Source organism: Schistocerca serialis, chromosome 4 (assembly GCF_023864345.2).
Source record: "Schistocerca serialis cubense isolate TAMUIC-IGC-003099 chromosome 4, iqSchSeri2.2, whole genome shotgun sequence".
In the NCBI taxonomy this organism is placed as follows: Eukaryota; Metazoa; Arthropoda; class Insecta; order Orthoptera; family Acrididae; genus Schistocerca; species Schistocerca serialis.
The window spans coordinates 545,342,178-545,361,436 of NC_064641.1; the positions used below are offsets into that span (position 1 = coordinate 545,342,178).

Below are 19,259 nucleotides of genomic sequence, written 5' to 3' on the forward strand. Positions count from 1 at the left end.
AATGACTCTGAGAAACTTCGAGGCCGCCTGACAAACACAATGAATGCAGTAACTTTAGCCACGCTCGTGAATTTTGGAACGAGTCTGAACTATGGTTTATCGTGTGGCCGGTGGATAGGTCGTTGAACATTTGTGGAAAGTAACTGAGTTCTTTGTAACTAAAGGTAACTGTTACACTACCCTCAAGCTCGTATGTGTCTGCATGTGAAAGATAACCCTTGTAAAATCGGATGGTTCTGTTGAAAACAAAAACTTCGAAGTCCTAGGCGCAAGTTAAAATCCACTCCAAGTTTCTGTCTTAGGAAATGGCCCTTTGAAATCAGACGAATATTTTTGATAGTCCCTGTTTTCATGCAGTGTTTTTGCTCCTCGACCTTGGCGTTGCTCTAAGCTTCTGGCATTTAGAATAAGCTACTTATTTCCTTTGCTGAAACTCGAGCGTTAATGATTGAAGAAATGAAATGTATCAAAATCAATAAACGGTTAACTGCGATGATGATGGTTTCTTCGGTTTGAAGTAGCTTTGACATTCGGAGTAACTCAAAAATAAATGTAGTTAACTATATCACTGATTCCAGAAAAAGGAGCATCAATAATCAGTGTCCAAGTGTCAACAGTAGTGTTCAATAATGTTGCTATTCTGACTAAATTTAATCTCATTATGTAATTGAATGTGTTTGGAAATTGTCCTGTCGTCCGTCTGGTGTTTTATATTCTGGTGTCGTTTATGAATTTCTCTGTGAAGCTTCTTCAAATGCGTTTCCGGATATAACTGGTACAGTCACTTTTCTATTGTCATTAGTGAGGAAAATGGGATACTGGATTGTGAGACTAAATCTGTAAGGAAACGCAACCTTGAGGGAATGTACTTGGATTGATTTAATAACTCCAGTAACTATTGTGTACCGTGTGTTTCAAAATTGTTGCATTTTATCATTAAATATTTCAAAATCTTAAGTAGCAACTTTCGTTGTTCTTGCATAAAGTAAACCTGTTTGTTAAGGTGCGTTTACAAGAGCTATGGGACTCGAAAATAATGTATACTAAGACCACATTCTGAGAAAGGATAGTTGGCAAGTTGTTGCCGATCACGTCGGAATCACACTTGATAAATAAATGTAAATGTCGTGTGACCAGGGACTCCCGTCGGGTAGACCGTTCTGGGGGTGGAAGTCTTTCGATCTGACGCCACTTCGGCGACTTGCACGTCGATGGGGATGAAATGATGATGATTTGAACAACACAACACTCAATCCCTGAGCGAAGAAAATCTCCGACTCATCCGGGAATCGAACCCGGGACCTAAGGATTGACATTCTGTCGCGCTGACCACTCAGCTACCGGGGGGAAACGTCACACTTGATGAAGCATAAAAAAAATTCCAGAGTCCTCTCATCTTTGCCAAATGAGAGGCAAAACAGTTCTGTGGTAACAGTGGAAGCGCAGGTGACACTTCATCCACATAGATTGCATTTGACGCCATGAGACCGATATTATCTCTCAAGACAGGCCTGACGCAGGAATAGTTGGTGTGAACAGCGATTGGTACTGATGAATAAAAATAAAATATAAATAAAAAACTGCATTATTATTTATAACTTACCGTCACGAAATCATTCAACATGTGTACCGTAACATTGTACACTTATGGTACGGGGAATGGACAAAAATGTGGAACAACCAAAATCACAACACGGCACCACTCCTAATTCGGTGAAGGAAACTGTTGGTATTCGAAACAGCTCCCGTTCGTCTCGGAATTGACAAATACAGGTCGTGTACAGTTGCCAAGGTAATCTTATAACATTATTCCTCAAAACCAGTGGGAAGTTCAGGTAATGATAATGGACGTGGAAGATGGTCACGCACTCTTCTCTCCAGAGTGGCCAGGGGGAATGCAACAATTCATCCACGCTCTCCGAAACCCAGTCCTGGATGATGCCAGTTGTACGAACAGGAGCTCCGTCATGTTGGTACGCAGCGTCACCACTGGGGTGGGTACCATGCGTTGACCTCTTCACCAAAATGGTCATATAATCCTTGACGGTAAAGCGACCTTGTCGAGTGCGCAAAGTGCCCATGAAATACCACGACACCGGTGTGCAAATCAACACCTAACCTTCGTCATCCTTCATTCTTGGGACGTACTTTTGACCAGAAGATGGAAGCAGTGTAAAACTAGACTCATCCGATCAAATGAGTTTCTCCCCGTGTTCCTTATTGCTGGTTTTATGTCTTCCTCATTAAGTTTTCCTCTTAGTGGCGTTTACATCATTGATGAGTAGTAGTTTTGGGATTCCAGTTCGTCCTACAATTTCCTACTTGTTTCGATGCTTAGAGGGTTGGCTAGCGCGACATTTAGTTCTGCAGTGACGATTGCAGCCACACCCTGTTTTCTTGTCACACTCCTCTTCAATGACCGCCAGTCACTATGACTCACCACATCCTTTCGACTGCGTTGTGATTCATCGGGTGATATTTTTTTTCCGTTTTGTCTGTCTGTGGTACGAATCTTTGATATGTACCTCTTGAAATATCAAACACTTCCGGTAACTTGGTAAAAGAAGCACCCACCATACGAGCGTCAACAGTTTCCCCATTTTCGAATTCACTTAGCTCCGGCGTAGTGCACTTACATCTACAAAGAACACTATTCTGGCAGCAACGACAACGTATAGAGGACATTGCACAGGGTGCCGCTTGCGGTCAAATACAATAGCTCAACTTGCAGGCTTGGCTAGCCACCTGCATTTATATTCGATCATGCATTTTTGGCTGTGTTCAGATATTTTCGTCCAACCTCTGTACCAAGAGCCTTTTTGATGAACAGTTCAATTTAAAGAAGTGCGTTAGGTAAACTTTTGTACGAACGAATCACCAGTAACTAGAAACGGAAGGATGGTCACCAGTTGGGTTATAACTTGTATATAGTGTCTCAGCCGGCCGTTGTGGCCGTGCGGTTCTAGGCGCTTCAGTCTAGAACCTCGCGACCGCTACGGTTGCAAGTTCGAATCCTTCCTCACGCATGGGTGTGTGTGCTGACATTACGTTAGTTGCGTTTAAGTAGTTCTAAGTTCTAGGGAACTGATGACCTCAGACGTTAAGTCCAGTAGTGCTCAGAGCCATTTGAACCATTTGAACAGTGTCTCATATTTGTATCATTTTAGCAGTTCTCCAATTAGTTGCTTTTACGAGATATTCAAAATTGGGTTTCGACATTCTAGTAAGATTCTGGGAAAGGTATGTATGCAACATCAGTTCTCGAGTTGAACTTTCTACAGCATTCCGTTTACTTAAAAATAATAAAGAACCGCATTCACGAAGCCCTATTTCTCTTATTGTTTCTTTATTTGTTGTGAGATGTAAAAGGAGATCCACAATCGTCTCCACTAGCTTGCGTTCGTCCTTTACGTAGCAGTGGTGGAGCCATGCGTAAATACTTCTGGCGCGTAATTGTACTGCAGCAAACATTTCTGGGCAACAGAGGCCTGTAATGTACATGCGGCTGCAACTTGTGTGTCGCAAAAGTTTCCAGAAAAAATTGTCAGTATATACAAGATGTAGCAAATTGGTATGGCCAAACTTCCACGACACGTCCCTGAGAGAAAAAGAAAATATATTATATGGACACTGGTCCAGAAACGCTTTTTCCATGTTGAAGCTCATTTTACTCGTCTCTTCGTGATCACATTAATCATGGGAAACACAGCTGCTTTCAATCATATTTAATAGAGTGCAAAAGGTTCGCTAAATAATTCAATCAATTCTGGAAGTAGAAAAGCTATTGGTGACAAGGGAGAAATTACGAATGGAATCTCTCAAGGTTCAGTTTTGGGTCCACTCATATTCTTTATTATGCACTGTCGTAAACTGTCATGATATTGCGTAATAAAGTCACTGATAAAGGTTTTATGTCAACGTTTGGGCTGGCGTTGTTGGTGTTCTTTTCTTAGGGACTCGCGTTGTTCCACCCGTTCCTAACGGTGCAACGTACTATGCTTTCTTAGAAAATATTGTTTCTTTTGTGCCAGAATAAGTGCCTTTACGAGTGCGACGAAGGATGTACTTCATGCACGATGGAGCTCCTCCTCATTTCAGTGGTAACTTTCGTAGACGTCTAACAGATGCAGTGACAAATGAAAAGGTGGAGATGGACTAGCCCACAGCCTTCATGTATTTCGTATCTGTATCCATTAGAATATTATTTGCCAATTTGTGGATGCACTTTAAAGATATTGTGCGTGGAATGCCGGTACGAGATCCACAGATTCTTCGTGCCCGTATTGTGGAAGGCTGTGAAACATTATGCTTCTCTTCAGGGATGCTTCAGCGAGTTAGGAATTCAATGAGACGGGAGGTTGATCAATGTATCCTTACTAACGGAGAACAATCTGAACATTTAATGCAGGGATGTGATCCATAATGTGCTCATACGTCCTTTTCGTGTGTGTTTCCTACGATTAATGCGTTGAAGAGTTGTGGAAACTGAATGATAACATGCAAATGAAGTATTTCCGGACCAGTTTCTATACAATGAATTTTCTTCATTTACGTGTGAGGAACGTTTCCTGAAATTCTGCCTATAGATATTTTGTCACAAGCTGTATTGTCGGCAATACGCAATTTTTAGGCTGTGAATTACTTTTTAGCGCTTGCGATTTATTCATGTTGCATAGTAATTGAGGTCGGCGTAATCAAGTGTTTTAATTTGACCTACCGCGCAGCTGATCCTTTTTTATTACAATTTCCCCTCTTTCTTGTGCCTCACTCAATCTTATCTTTCTTGGGTATTTTCCTCTCTGTGTGTGGTATATAAATTGAACTTTATTGTATGACACCCTTTTCAATAACACATGTAATGGTAGTTATATGTGGATAACTGACTGTACACTTTCCCTCGAAAGTTATACCGAAACTCCTGCATTGTATTAAGAACTCTTAGGCACATGCAAGTGCGATCAGATGCTTTGCTTATTATGTCGTCTAGTACAAGGTAGCTGAAGTCTTTTCTGTGTTGCGTTTTTAATTACATCATGTTTACTTGAATGGTACAGGGTGATACATTTCTGAACAGGTCTTGAGGAAAAAAGTCGATTACTGAATTAAAGAAAACAGAAGAGTGCTATTTAAAGAAGATGTTTTGCTGTATATATTTTCATAATGAACGAAGTTACATTAAAGGGAATCACACTGGTTCATATACTCACAGTAGCTAAACAACATTTGCTTGATTTTTTAAAAATTTTGCTTCTGGAGTGTGCCAACACATAAGTCGCCACTGTTCCGATGCATCTGAACTATGGCGTACACCTCTGACGTTGGCGCTGTCGACCATGGCGCCTCCTAAAAGAAGCTGCATGCCGTCTGCCATGGAGTGACAACGCTTTCTCTCTTCCGCCATCACTTGGAAACCTGAAGACACTATCGGCGGAATCCACCCCGCTGGAGCCCTGACTGGAAATGTTCGTCAGTGGTGGCGCCTACCGTTGGGTGATCCAGTATGCTAGTGGTCACCTGCTCAGTACTGTGAAACCTCGTGTATATCGACGGAAGCGCAGGAGGACTGCGTGGCATGTTTGTTACCCGGAAAGGCTCTGGTCGTGATTCACCGTAGCGTTGGTGTTGCTGGCCGAAGTCAAGCTGGCTGTGTTAAGCTGCCATATCTGTTGCTGATTATAAATGTGGATGGTTGTTTGTGCAAAGAAAAATGCTTCTCTCTATCTGATTTAGGCATAACGTCATTCATGTCACAACAGTAGTGTTCGATGCATGTCCACTCAGTTCTTTCGTAACATGGAGAAAGAATTACTTGGTGTGATCAGGATAAATGGAACACACTGTATGTGTAACAATCTGTGTGCATGCCAGGATGTAAACTCTGGCGACGAGCAAACCTGGGCATGTGTCTCAAAATGTTTTAATTGCCACCCAGAAAATACAAAGTTACGTAAGAAATTTTTGTTTGTTTGTGGGTACGTATCTTTAGTACTAATACACAGTGAAATCTTCCATGCCACACTACCGTAGCAAGCCGCTGGAGGATCCGAAACAAAACGACGCAGCCCAATGGTAAAGCGAAGATCTGCCATGCTATTGTTTCTTCTCCTGTGGAGGTTTGGTACGGTACTGTTGCGTGAAGACTTTAATGTTGACAAATTAATAAAAAAACTAGTTTTTTTTCTGGGTGCCAATTAAAACTCTACACGTACCCGTCGTACAGCTTGAGGTGAATGGGACCAAATCAGTGTTTCGGTGGTGGTGGCGGTGGAAGGGTACTGACCTGGCCCGACCTGCTTGGCGGGCGAGGGGAAGGGCCGGCGCTCGACCTGCGGCGAGTGTCCCGGCTGGCCGCCGGGCTGCGGGGGCGGCGCGCCGCCCACGCGGTGCTGGCGCCACTCCAGCTCTCGCTCCCAGCGCAGCTCCTCGCGCCGCTCGCCCGCCACCTTCTCCAGCTCCTTGAGCGACGCGGGCGACACGTCGGAGTGGCGGCGCAGCTCCGGGGACCGCGGCGGCGCCAGCCCGCTGCCGCCACCTGCGAACCAGTCGCAAGCTCATACCCACTTGTCGTATACAATACACAGGGTAGATGGGAACTACTTGCCTACTGTAAATATGTAATAACTTTAAGGGCGGTAGGACGTCAAACGGGTCGACTTAGAGCAGGAGAGGCACCACAGGCCATTTTAATTTCCACTGTCTATACTTTTAGAACTAAATTCATAAAATTTTGTCAGAATGACCAGGAGGGATTCAGGATTCACAGTCATAGCAGCGGAAGTTCAAAAACATAACAAAATAAATTTTCTTAAGTGTGAAATTTCATCATTTTTTCATTTACTATTGGCTGCATTTGTTGCTATAGGTACACTTTTCTTCATAAGTAAGAGATACTGTTCGATGAATTTTGCACAGCATACAAACCATACTTACAGGTGTCTGAAACTCTAGAATCTATTTAACTTATGAAAAATTGAATGGGATGTTACGTTTTAAACTTTATGTTTAGAAAAAAATCAAATTTTGTAGTTAATTATCTCAATTTTTACCACAGGTTTTAATACACTTGGAAAACTCTAGAGTTTCATAAACCTGTAGGTATGGTTTGTATGCTGTGCAAAATTCATCAAAGGATCTCTCTTACTTGTGAAGAAAAATGTACCTATAGCAACAAATGCAGCCAACAGTAAGTGAAAAAATGATGAAATTTCATATCAAAAAAAATTTATTTTGTTATGTTTTTGAACTTCCACTGCTATGAGTGTGAATCTTGAATCCTTCCTGGTCGTGCTGACAAAACTTTATGAATTTACTTGTAAAAGTATAGGCACTGGGAATTAAAATGTCCTGTGTCGGACCGTTTGACGTCCTACCCCCTTTAATAAACACGAATGTCAGAGAGTGTTCAATAAGTAATACAACACTTTTTTTATGAAAGCAACTAGGTTTCATTCGATATTCCAGTACATAATTTTATTCCCAACTCATTTGGTTGCAAAACCCTATTTGTATACGTAATCTCCGTTCAATGCGTTGGCGTTACACCACCTTACTCGGAGGGCTTGTATGATCGCAAGGAACCACTCTAGTGCTTCGACGTCACAGCCAATGTCTTGCTGCATCAACAACCTCCACATCATCCACGTGGTGCTTCCCACGGAGAGCATCCTTCATTAGGCCAAAGAGATGGAAGTCACAAGGTGCGAGATCCTGGCTGTAGGATGGATGAGGTCGGTTGGTTTGTTGATTTGAGATAGGGGACCAAACAGCGATGTCATCCGTCATTTCGGATTAGGGAAAGATGAGGAAGGAAGTCGGTCGTGCCCTTTCAAGGGAACCATCCCGGAAATTCCCTGGAGAGATTTAGGGAAACCACGGAAAATCTAAATCAGGATGACCGGACGCGAGTTTGAACCGTCGTCGTTCCGAATGCGAGTCCAGTGAGCTAAACACTACGCCACTTCGCACGGTCATGGATGAAGAACAAAAATATCTGCACTTGCACCCCAACACACTGTATATATATATATATATTTTTGATTAATTGTTACAGCCATCACTGTTCAAAACTTGTAATACAACTATGGAAAAATATTGAAAAATCATACTGTAAAAACTTTATAGAAGAAATGCTGGCAAAGTCAAGGAATTCCGTAATGTTTGGAATCCAAAAAATCAATGCCCATGTTTACAATAATATCGTTGAGCGCGTGCACCCGCAGGCACAATATCAGGCAGAGAATGGAAAGAGAGAGTTACTCTTCTTGTGTGCTGAAGTACGGACGTAAGGTTGGGCGCTCTAATGCATGATTGTGATTGTCTTCGAAATGGTGTCATAAGCATAGCAACGCATTGTGGAAATGTGGGAGACCATATATCTACGCATAGACAAGGTATGTATGAAGAATCGTTACATGAGGAAGAGTTTAATGTGGCCGAATATTATTAACAGCTGCTCATTGTTAAAGAATAGCCTGGTGTCAATAACGGACATTAGAAAATGTATGACGTCGTCCCACCAGCAGCTCGCCTCCCACCAGCATCTCGCCACAAAGTAAGACCAAGACGTAGATATATAGCGTCTTAGTTACGTAGTCGGCTTGCCAGCGTAGTAGTTTCATTATTTGAAAATTGTAGTGTATATTTCATTGTACCATAAACCTTGTAAGTGATACGGATTATTTCGTTTGTCATTAACCATCAGCAGTGTCCTTAAAATTTCATAATGAATACCAAGACAGTCACAAGAGAAAGAGATAATTAAGTGAAGATAAAAGCAATTAAATTTTTAAATTAATTGAATCAAGTTATTCATGAAATCAGTTTCAGTAGTAATTAAAGCTTTTTGTGTGTTGTACCGCCTTTACTGTACCCAATCAGAAAAGTAAAAGTTCTTTCACAGAAAAGTGCTGATGCTATTTCAAATAAAGTGATTCATAATTTTATGTTGTACATTTTGCTATTACATCAGGTGCTGTTGGTTTTCGTAAGACTGGCATTGCCAAAGTTCTTGTTATTAATGAGTTAGTTTTTTATGACGCATTGGCTTGTCTTCAGTATTTGTTTCACTGAACCTGACAACATGTAGGTTTACAGTGGGTAATGCAGTACATTTCGTGGGACGTCTTAATAGTTAGTAACTATTATAAGTTTTTATTAACTGCAAGTAATTTCAATACATTTCGAATGAATTTAATACTGTTCACGATACGCGTGGCTTTTAAATTAAACTCACGCGTGTGCAATTTTGTTCCCCTACTGCCTTCCTTTACATTTATAATTATTACGTAATTTGAGTGTCAATTCAGTCACTAAACAATTTTATCTTTTGCTCGTTTTTGGGCTGATGACCATAATTAGTTATCTGCAATCTAAAATTGATACTGTTTCACTTACCTATTCTCATTTATTCTCATTTATTGCTGGCTACAGTAACTCATTTAATCTACACTCCTGGAAATTGAAATAAGAACACCGTGAATTCATTGTCCCAGGAAGGGGAAACTTTATTGACACATTCCTGGGGTCAGATACATCACATGATCACACTGACAGAACCACAGGCACATAGACACAGGCAACAGAGCATGCACAATGTCGGCACTTGTACAGTGTATATCCACCTTTCGCAGCAATGAAGGCTGCTATTCTCCCATGGAGACGATCGTAGAGATGCTGGATGTAGTCCTGTGGAACGGCTTGCCATGCCATTTCCACCTGGCGCCTCAGTTGGACCAGCGTTCGTGCTGGACGTGCAGACCGCGTGAGACGACGCTTCATCCAGTCCCAAACATGCTCAATGGGGGACAGATTCTGATATCTTGCTGGCCAGGGTAGTTGACTTACACCTTCTAGAGCACGTTGGGTGGCACGGGATACATGCGGACGTGCATTGTCCTGTTGGAACAGCACGTTCCCTTGCCGGTCTAGGAATGGTAGAACGATGGGTTCGATGACGGTTTGGATGTACCGTGCACTATTCAGTGTCCCCTCGACGATCACCAGTGGTGTACGGCCAGTGTAGGAGATCGCTCCCCACACCATGATGCCGGGTGTTGGCCCTGTGTGCCTCGGTCGTATGCAGTCCTGATTGTGGCGCTCACCTGCACGGCGCCAAACACGCATACGACATCATTGGCACCAAGGCAGAAGCGACTCTCATCGCTGAAGACGACACGTCTCCATTCGTCCCTCCATTCACGCCTGTCGCGACACCACTGGAGGCGGGCTGCACGATGTTGGGGCGTGAGCGGAAGACGGCCTAACGGTGTGCGGGACCGTAGCCCAGCTTCATGGAGACGGTTGCGAATGGTCCTCGCCGATACCCCAGGAGCAACAGTGTCCCTAATTTGCTGGGAAGTGGCGGTGCGGTCCCCTACGGCACTGCGTAGGATCCTACGGTCTTGGCGTGCATCCGTGCGTCGCTGCGGTCCGGTCCCAGGTCGACGGGCACGTGCACCTTCCGCCGACCACTGGCGACAACATCGATATACTGTGGAGACCTCACGCCTCACGTGTTGAGCAATTCGGCGGTACGTCCACCCGGCCTCCCGCATGCCCACTATACGCCCTCGCTCAAAGTCCGTCAACTGCACATACGGTTCACGTCCACGCTGTCGCGGCATGCTACCAGTGTTAAAGACTGCGATGGAGCTCCGTATGCCACGGAAAACTGGCTGACACTGACGGCGGCGGTGCACAAATGCTGCGCAGCTAGCGCCATTCGACGGCCAACACCGCGGTTCCTGGTGTGTCCGCTGTGCCGTGCGTGTGGTCATTGCTTGTACAGCCCTCTCGCAGTGTCCGGAGCAAGTATGGTGGGTCTGACACACCGGTGTCAATGTGTTCTTTTTTCCATTTCCACGAGTGTATTACAAAATTTCAATTCGATGGTTGTTGTGCTCGATAAATATCCGTGCGGGAGCGATCACGTCGTAACTGTCTGCATTCTTTGTTAGCACTGTTTTTCGGATTGATGCCTTAAAATAAGGAACATTAGGTACACGCACCGTAAAACCATTTATGTATGGGAGAGTGTACGTCCGTTATAACACATGATGTTTTTAAGTTAAAAAGTAATACAACAGGTTTAAAATACGATAAAAATCATTACTTTTATGAATTTCTATCGAACTCGGAAGGCGACGGTCACGCATTCAGGAACTCCCTCGATATGATCTAGTACTATAGGCTCTTTGGGTGAAAAGAAAGGAATGGTGGAGACACGAGAGGAAATCACAAATGGGTCTGTGAGTAAGAGGATGACGTTGGGCTGGAAAGATGGAAGTACGCTATCTGATCAAAAGTATCCAGACACTCTGTCTAGTGAGGAACTGACCACGAGATGTCATGGGAGGCGCTCCTGCCAATATGAAAGGAGGTGGGAAGTATTGTCTTGGCAGTAGATAAACGATAACAGCCGGATGGGTCGGCCAGGAGGGCTCGGTGACTACGAACATACATTAGTCGCCGAATGTCAGGAGAGTAACAAATCCACCAGGGACATTTCGACCCTTTGAAAGCTTCAGAAAGGAGAAATTTCTATCTCTGCGGCATTCGGGCAATGAAAGAATTCATTGGTGACAAATGAAAGCTGGGCAAGTCGTCTGTTGGTGATGTGACTGTGAAGTGGAAACACGAAGGAACAGCCGCAGCAAAACCAAGACCACGCAGACCCCATATTCTGGCGGACAGGGACCATGGGGCAATGCTGAGAGTAGCTGAAAAATCTGGTAAAGAAATTGTTCGTTAGTTCCAGCAGTCGAACTAGCACAGTGTATGTGCGTAGGAACTTAAAAACACTGCGGTACAGTGGCCGGTCAGCTCCTCATAAGTCAAACATTTCTGTAGTCAATGCTAATCGATCGATGGTAAGAGTGACGCACTGGGTTGTTGACGACTGGAAACGATTGATTTGGAGTGATGTACCTGTGGCAACTCGCCTGAAGATTTTGGGTTTGATGAATGCCCGGAAAATGTTACCTACCATTATTTTTAATATCAGCAACGAAATTTGGAGTAGGTGATGTTAGGGTACCGGGTACTTTTCGCGGTTATGGTGTAGTCAACTCATTGGAATGGAATGGAAATGAAATCCCATGATTATTGACAGAGCGTAGGGGAACGATGCGGGAGACCCGCACCGCCGTACAAGACAAGGTCCTAATGGAGGTGGTTTGACGTTGCCTTCCTCTGACCGTAATGGCTATGAATAATGATGACGAAGACGACACAACAACACCCAGTCATCTCGGGGCAGGTGAAAATCCCTGAATCCGCGAGGAATCGTACCCGGGACCCCGCGCTTGGGAAGCGAGAACGCTACCGCGAGAACACGCACCGCGGATCTTCACCGGGAATATCGGCTAGATACCATCTTGCAGGTATTCCAAAAACTCTCCACACGACTGTACAGAAACACGATACACTCGCGTAACCCGTTTATCCTTTCTCTGGGTAACTGCGACCACAACAATAGATGGAAACATAATAGACCAAAGACACTATTAGCAAGAAACTAAACATCTATGGTCGATAGCACGCTAACACGACAGTACTGACTGGCCCCTACAACACAGCTACTACTGGCAACCCCAGATGCTCGGCCCGCCGAAAAACAGGCAATCGAAGGGACAACCATACTGTAAACAGCACGCAAACCAACCACACACCCCCTACACTGTGAGCTGATCTATGACCGATCACCCACTAATATATGACGACCTTGAATAGTTACAGGGACGCAGCAGCTGCAGCAGGCCCTACAACGAGCACCCACAACGACAAAGCTAACCGTGCACGATACCTCGCACTAACATAACCACACTTTGCATGCACTGTCGCAGTTAGCAGTCCGCTACAGCCCTTACTACCCATCCTACTGTCGCAGAGGTTTTTTTCCCTTGGCGCTTGCCTTGTCACTTTTTTCCCTCTGCCATTACAAACCGCTACCCTTCGATCGCTTTCGTCCACTCTCTGTCTCCTGACGGACCATGTCAATGAGTAATCCTACCCAGACGCATGGACAACATCACAGCCCGCATCCTGTGACTCACGATTTGAAAACTAACGTGTTATACGGAGGTGACAGTAGAACTTATTGTTTGGTCACCAGGGTGTGGACGGGCCCCATTCCCGGGAGGGGTGGGAAGGGGGGGGGGGCTACGGACAGTTAACTCATTGGCCTCAAGAAAACGTTAATTTGGAAGGATACAGACACATTTTACAGCTATGTATGTCGCGTACAGTAGGAGCAAAGTTCGGAGATGATTAATGTATGAGCGGCACAATGCACTGCATCATAAAGCAGCAATTGTGAAGCAATGATTTTTGGATAACGAAATTCCCGAAATGGACTGGACTGTCCAGAGTCCCGACCTGAAACCAATGAAATACCTTTGGGCTGAGTCAGAACGTCGACTCCACTCCAGTCCCTGCGTCCAACATCACTACTTTCTCTGGCTTTGGCTCTTGACGAAGAATGGGCTGCCATTGCTCTACAGAGATAAAGACACGTCTTTGAAAGCATTCGCAGGAGAGTTGAAGCCACCATAAATGCGAAGATTGAACGCACCTCATATTAATTTCAGCTAACAAGTCTCCTGATACTTTTGGGGAGATCGTTCTGTGATGCAGAGAGATGGTGTTGGGTTGTGCGTACAAAGATCATTAGGACTTGGCGTCTAAAACTGATGACTGCGACATCCGGGATGAACGTTGTGAGAAGCTGCCTAGTAATCGACATCAAGAAAAAAATGTACAATTCATCCCGATGACCTGAAAGGTGAACTCCAGAGAGGCCGTGAAAATAATCTAACGCAGTATAGAATCCGAAATTTTATTAAAAAGGAGGTGGAATTTCATTAGTGGAAACTGCGGAGCTACCAAGAAATATCCGCAGAAGACTGCGACTGTCGGATGGACACCGTACAAATCATGCTGTGCTAGTTCTTAGACTTCCCCGAGCTAGTTTCAAACATAATGTGGAGTAATAAGGTCTGTATCTCATGTGAATGGATTTACAAGCCGTAGTAATTCACATTCCTGGGTAAAAGATTCTCCACATCCCACTGTCGAGAAAATCCACCATGACACTAGGGCTACCGTGCAGTGTCGCATCGACACAGTATCAAAACGACACACAGACCCGTCCCTTCTTCGGACCCCAGTATACTAACACCCGTACCTAGATGAGCTGGTCAATTGTGTCGACGTACATCAGTATCAACGACCTCATGTTTATGTAAAACTGTGCCCTGCCACATTTTGCAGGCAGTGTAACAGAACGGCTCGATGACCATTTCTCAGGACGTGAGACAGGTCGCCACGGTCCTGACGAACGAACAGCGCGGATCGCGGATCCCTGATCTCACAGCGTGCGACTGTGCGACTTCATCTTGCGGGGGTGGGTGAAGATAGACGTATATCGTCCCAAACCACGTACTGTGGATGATGCTCGCCAAAGTATCACAAGGATTCCCCTTGATGTCAGTTGAGAACTTCGAAACGATTCTAGAAAATGGTGGAAAATGCTAGCGCCTGGATGGAATGAGCACTGTAAAAACAATTTACACTATGCCAGAAACTTAAAAACACACTAAAGAAGTGCTGTAGTTCAGAACAGTACAATACAGGAAGTATCTGAAGTAAATAGGCAAAAAAAAAAAAATTAGATTTTCATTCAAAGAAAATAGTTACACTGAGGGTATCGCGATTCATGATGGTCCTCTGGACATTACAAAAGACGGGACATGGTTCTTAATAGCATGTGTGATCACTACGGATGACGGTGCATGGTCTGAAACGTGGTCTCATACTGGCCACCAGGTTGGTAACATCTTGTGGTAGGGCGTTCCATTCCGCCACCAGCGTAGCTGAAAATGGCGTATGCTCGTTGGCGCATGTGGGCGCCCTGCAATACTTCCCCCCAACGTACCTCACTCGTGCTCGATGGGATTTAGGTTGGGGAATGGGCAGCCCGGTCGTTCCGGCGAATATGCTCTTGCTCCAAAAGCTTCACCACCTGCGCAGTTCGATGCCCTCCCTTATTCTCATCCATACTTACTCATGACCGAATGCACCCCTGAAAAAGATTCACATGGCGAAGGAGTACATTGTTACAATGACGCTGACTGACGGCTGTACCGTTTGAAACAATTGAGGGTCCATTCGCCCTTGAAACATTAAGCATCCCCACACCATAACAACTGGGTCACCAAAACGATCATATTCGACGATACAGGACGTACTCTCACATGGCGAGAACTGGGAACATATAACGCACCCAGAAACTTTATCAAACATTATAGTTCTGCTAGCCTAGATGTTATGGCGGGGGAAGTGGGTGGTGAGGTATAATGCTGCGTACTCCAAATCTTCAAGCACGGTACACTCACAAATCAATGTTATCGTGACATTTTGCTTCTCCTATATGTACGTCTTTTCAGACGCGCATTCGGCTCTCACTTCGTTTTCATGAATGACCGCATCAAACAGAACAGGTGGAGAAACCAGAGGATACTCGGCGAACAGACTGGCCTGCCCATTCGCCAAGCATGAATCCGTCGAGCATGTGCGGGATGCATTGGGGAGACATAGTGCAACACTGTCACATGCACCAATGACCATCCAGCGTATATCAGGCTCGCTGGTGAAGGAATTGAAAGCCCAACCACAAGAAATACATACCAACCTTGTGGCCAGAACTGGAACACATTGCAGAGCATGTACTGTCATCAGTGGTCATCACACATCCTATTGAGAACCATGCTCCGCCTTTTTTACTGCCCAAGGGACCAACACAAAACGTGTTTACTTCAGTGTAATTATTGTCTTGGGATAAAAGTGCCATTTCTCTTCGTCCCATTGCGCAACCAGCTGCAGGAAGGACTAGACGTGGACTGTAGTGGGGTTTTATAGTTAGTGCCCAAGGTAGAAGAAACAAATTACGCACACCTTATATCCAATTCGCAGTACGCATAGACTTATTAATAGGCGGCTATTCCCACAAGAATATGAATAATGAAACGGTATATGAAAATTGTGAGGACGTCACAACTTTTGTAGTATAGAACTGGGCTAAAAATGAAAACTTCCAGAGCAATTTTGTCTCTCTATGTAATTCGGCTTTAAAAGATACCATGACATAGTTTAAAATGTAATTCATCTTTATACTTCTTCTATAAAATTAATTAGATGGATTACAGTGACCACCGGTTCATCGTGACGATTCGTGGATTAATACAATAGCACTGTGGCTAAATATTATCAAAGTAATACTGTGCGCGAAGTATTGGCAAACAGAAATGCCAGCCACTGTTTAGTTGTGTTACGCAAAGCGTTGACGCATACAGATGTCTTGCCTGTGGCAGCGCTCCGCTAGTAGGAGTACTGGGATGCACACTGCTACTACTTTGACTGTCTGTCTGTTTATTGGCTACAAATGCGTAACAGAGGGTTAGAATATACTGAATAAAAGTGCACCTAACTCTAAATTAGACGTGAAGATAAAGTACTTGAAGAATTGTTATTTTGCTCACGGCAGCTGCAATTTCAGACGGCGTCGACTAAATAATGATTAAGAAAGGATTGTATTATGCCAACTGAAAATTGGCAAGAACTCGATACACATCTTGACATAAATAAAGTTATACAGGAAGAGAAAGAGACAGTAAGATCTCGTACCGTTACTCTCAAATAGCTTTTAAATGTGTAACGCTGTAATACAAGGTATTGGGGACATAAACGCAGATATTGTGATCATTGGCACCTTAATATGCACCTAATTCCGTCCGTTAGTTGCGTTTTCACTGCGTCTAACAGTCTTCCCGCAAAAACGCCACATAATAAATTACCTGATGTTTTCCGCTCGGTCGTAACTACATAACTAAGTGTATTGTGACTGTCATTAAGGACTTACCATTCTGCGCCCACGCGACCACACTTCAATACCTGACCTGCTGGCTAGTGGAAAATAACCATTAACGGCTTGCGCTAGCCAGAAGTACTTGGAGGTACTAACCAACGTAAAAACATACTACTCCTGATAGTAATAATTATTAGTTTGCAAATGAAGTAAATACTGATGTAATGTCGTTCAGTACACCGTGTCCAGTCACCGATAAAAATATCTACACTTATACCTCTAACACACTGTATGGCTGAACCGTAAGCAAGTCCACAGAATACAGCAAAGTAAAGGCATTATGTCATCTGAGATCCAGTTAGGATATAATTGTCCCAACAACCAATTAGTTATACGAACCCAGATTTCTTTTACGAGCACTGACTGCAAAACGCAGGGTGTTCTGTCTGCAGACCACTGAATACGATTAATGAAAATTCTGTGTGTGTAGTATGGTTTTAGTAACTTAGCGAAATGGAAGCAACGTGAATGAGAAACATATTTCATTCCACCTTGGCAATGCAGAATAAAAAGGTCTTGATTACGAAAATATTTAATATCAGTGACGCGTTTCACCCTTTTAAGGCATCATTAGATTGTGTAAAAATAGCTGGACACGTAAACCATCAGATATAAGGCCACATAAAATGGAAAATTGACTTAACAGTAACTGGATATGCAATCCATCAGGTATAAAATCATATGAAATGGAAGATGGACTTTGAGCACACCAGCAAATTCAGCCATATCACTACAAAACTGCGTCACGCTTACAAAATAAATGCGGTGTGAGCAGCACACAGTACACTTTCCGTTTGGCGTACACAGAATAAATATTGCTGCCAATATTTGTGTGCACGAAAACGGACAATATGCTGTGTGCAGTCTTCTGATTAGTTTGAAGTGGCCCGTCACGATTTCACCTCCTGTGCCAATCCCATCTCGGAGTAGCACTTATGACCTACGTCCTCACTTATTTGCTGGATGTCTCGCAATCTGGGTCCTCCTCTACAGTTTTTACTCTCTGGAGATCCCTCTAATACCATGAAAGTTATTCCCAGACATCTTAACTAATGGCCTACCATCCTGTTCCTTCTTCCTGTCAGTGTTTTTCTTATATTCCTGTTCTCACTGATTCTGCCTAGAACCTCCTCGTTTCTTACCTCACCAGTCCACCTAATTTTCAACATTCTTCAGTAGCACCACATCTCAAATGCTTTGATTCTCTTCTGTTCTGGTTTTCCCTCAGTCCATGTCTCACAACCATACAACGTTGTGCTCAAGATGTAATTCTCAGAAATTTATCCCTCGAATTAAATTCTGTGTTTGTTGCACAGCAATGACCATTTTGATACATGCTAGTCTGCTTTTGATGTTCTCCTTGCTCCGTCCGTCAAGGATTATTTTGCTGCCTAGGCGGCAGAATTCCGTAACTTCATCTACTTCGTGATCCCAAATCCTGATGTTTAGTTCCTCACTGTTCTCATTTCTCCTACTTCTCATTACTTTCATTTTCTTGCATTTCATCTCAGTCCATGTTTTGTACTCATTAGATTGTTTATTTTATTTAGCAGATCCCGTAATTCTTCTTCACTTTCACTGAGGACAGCAATGTCATCAAAGAATCTTATCATTAATATCTTGTCACGCTGAATTTCAATTCTACTCTTAAACCTTTCCTTTATTTCCGTCATTTCTTCTTCGATGTACATACTGAACAGTAGGGGCGAAAGACTACATCACTGTCTTACACCCTTTTTAATCTGAGCACTTCGTATTTGGTCTTCCACTCTTATCAATACCTCTTCGTTCTTGTATATATTGCATATCACCTGTTCCCCCATAGCTTACCGCTATTTTTCTCAAGATTTTGAAAGTCTTTAAGCATTTTACATAGTCGAACGCTGTTACCAGGTCGACAAATCCTATGAACGTGTATTTTTTTACTTAATCTTGCTTCCATTATCATCCGAATCGCCAGAATTGCGTCTCTGGTGCCTTTTTCTTTTCTAAAGGAAAACTGATGGACATCTAATATACCCTGAATTCTGTTTCCCATTCTTCCGTAAGTTATCCTATATCAAAAACTAGGATGCATGAGGTGTCCAGCTGGTCGTACAATAATTCTCCTCGGTTTTTGCAATCTTCGGAATTGTGTGCATGACATTTTTCCGAACGTCGAATGGTCTGTCACTAAAAGCATAAATTCTACACACCAATGTGAATAGTCGATTTTTTGCCACTTCCCCCAATGATTTTAGAAACATTGATGAAATATTATCTATCCTTTCTGTTATATTTGAGTTTAAGTTGCCCAGAGCTTTTTAAAATCCTGATTCTAATACTAGATCCCCTGTCT

General features: G+C 43.6%; 1 protein-coding gene across 1 annotated transcript in view; it reads right to left on the reverse strand.

Moving 5' to 3' along the window:
• LOC126474601 (uncharacterized) overlaps positions 1-19,259 on the reverse strand; it is a 692,800-nt gene that overhangs the window by 433,386 nt on the left and 240,155 nt on the right. Inside the window, exon 4 of the mRNA XM_050102077.1 lies at positions 6,281-6,532. Within this exon, the coding sequence (XP_049958034.1) occupies positions 6,281-6,532 (252 nt within the window). The remainder of the gene's footprint in view (positions 1-6,280; positions 6,533-19,259) is intronic.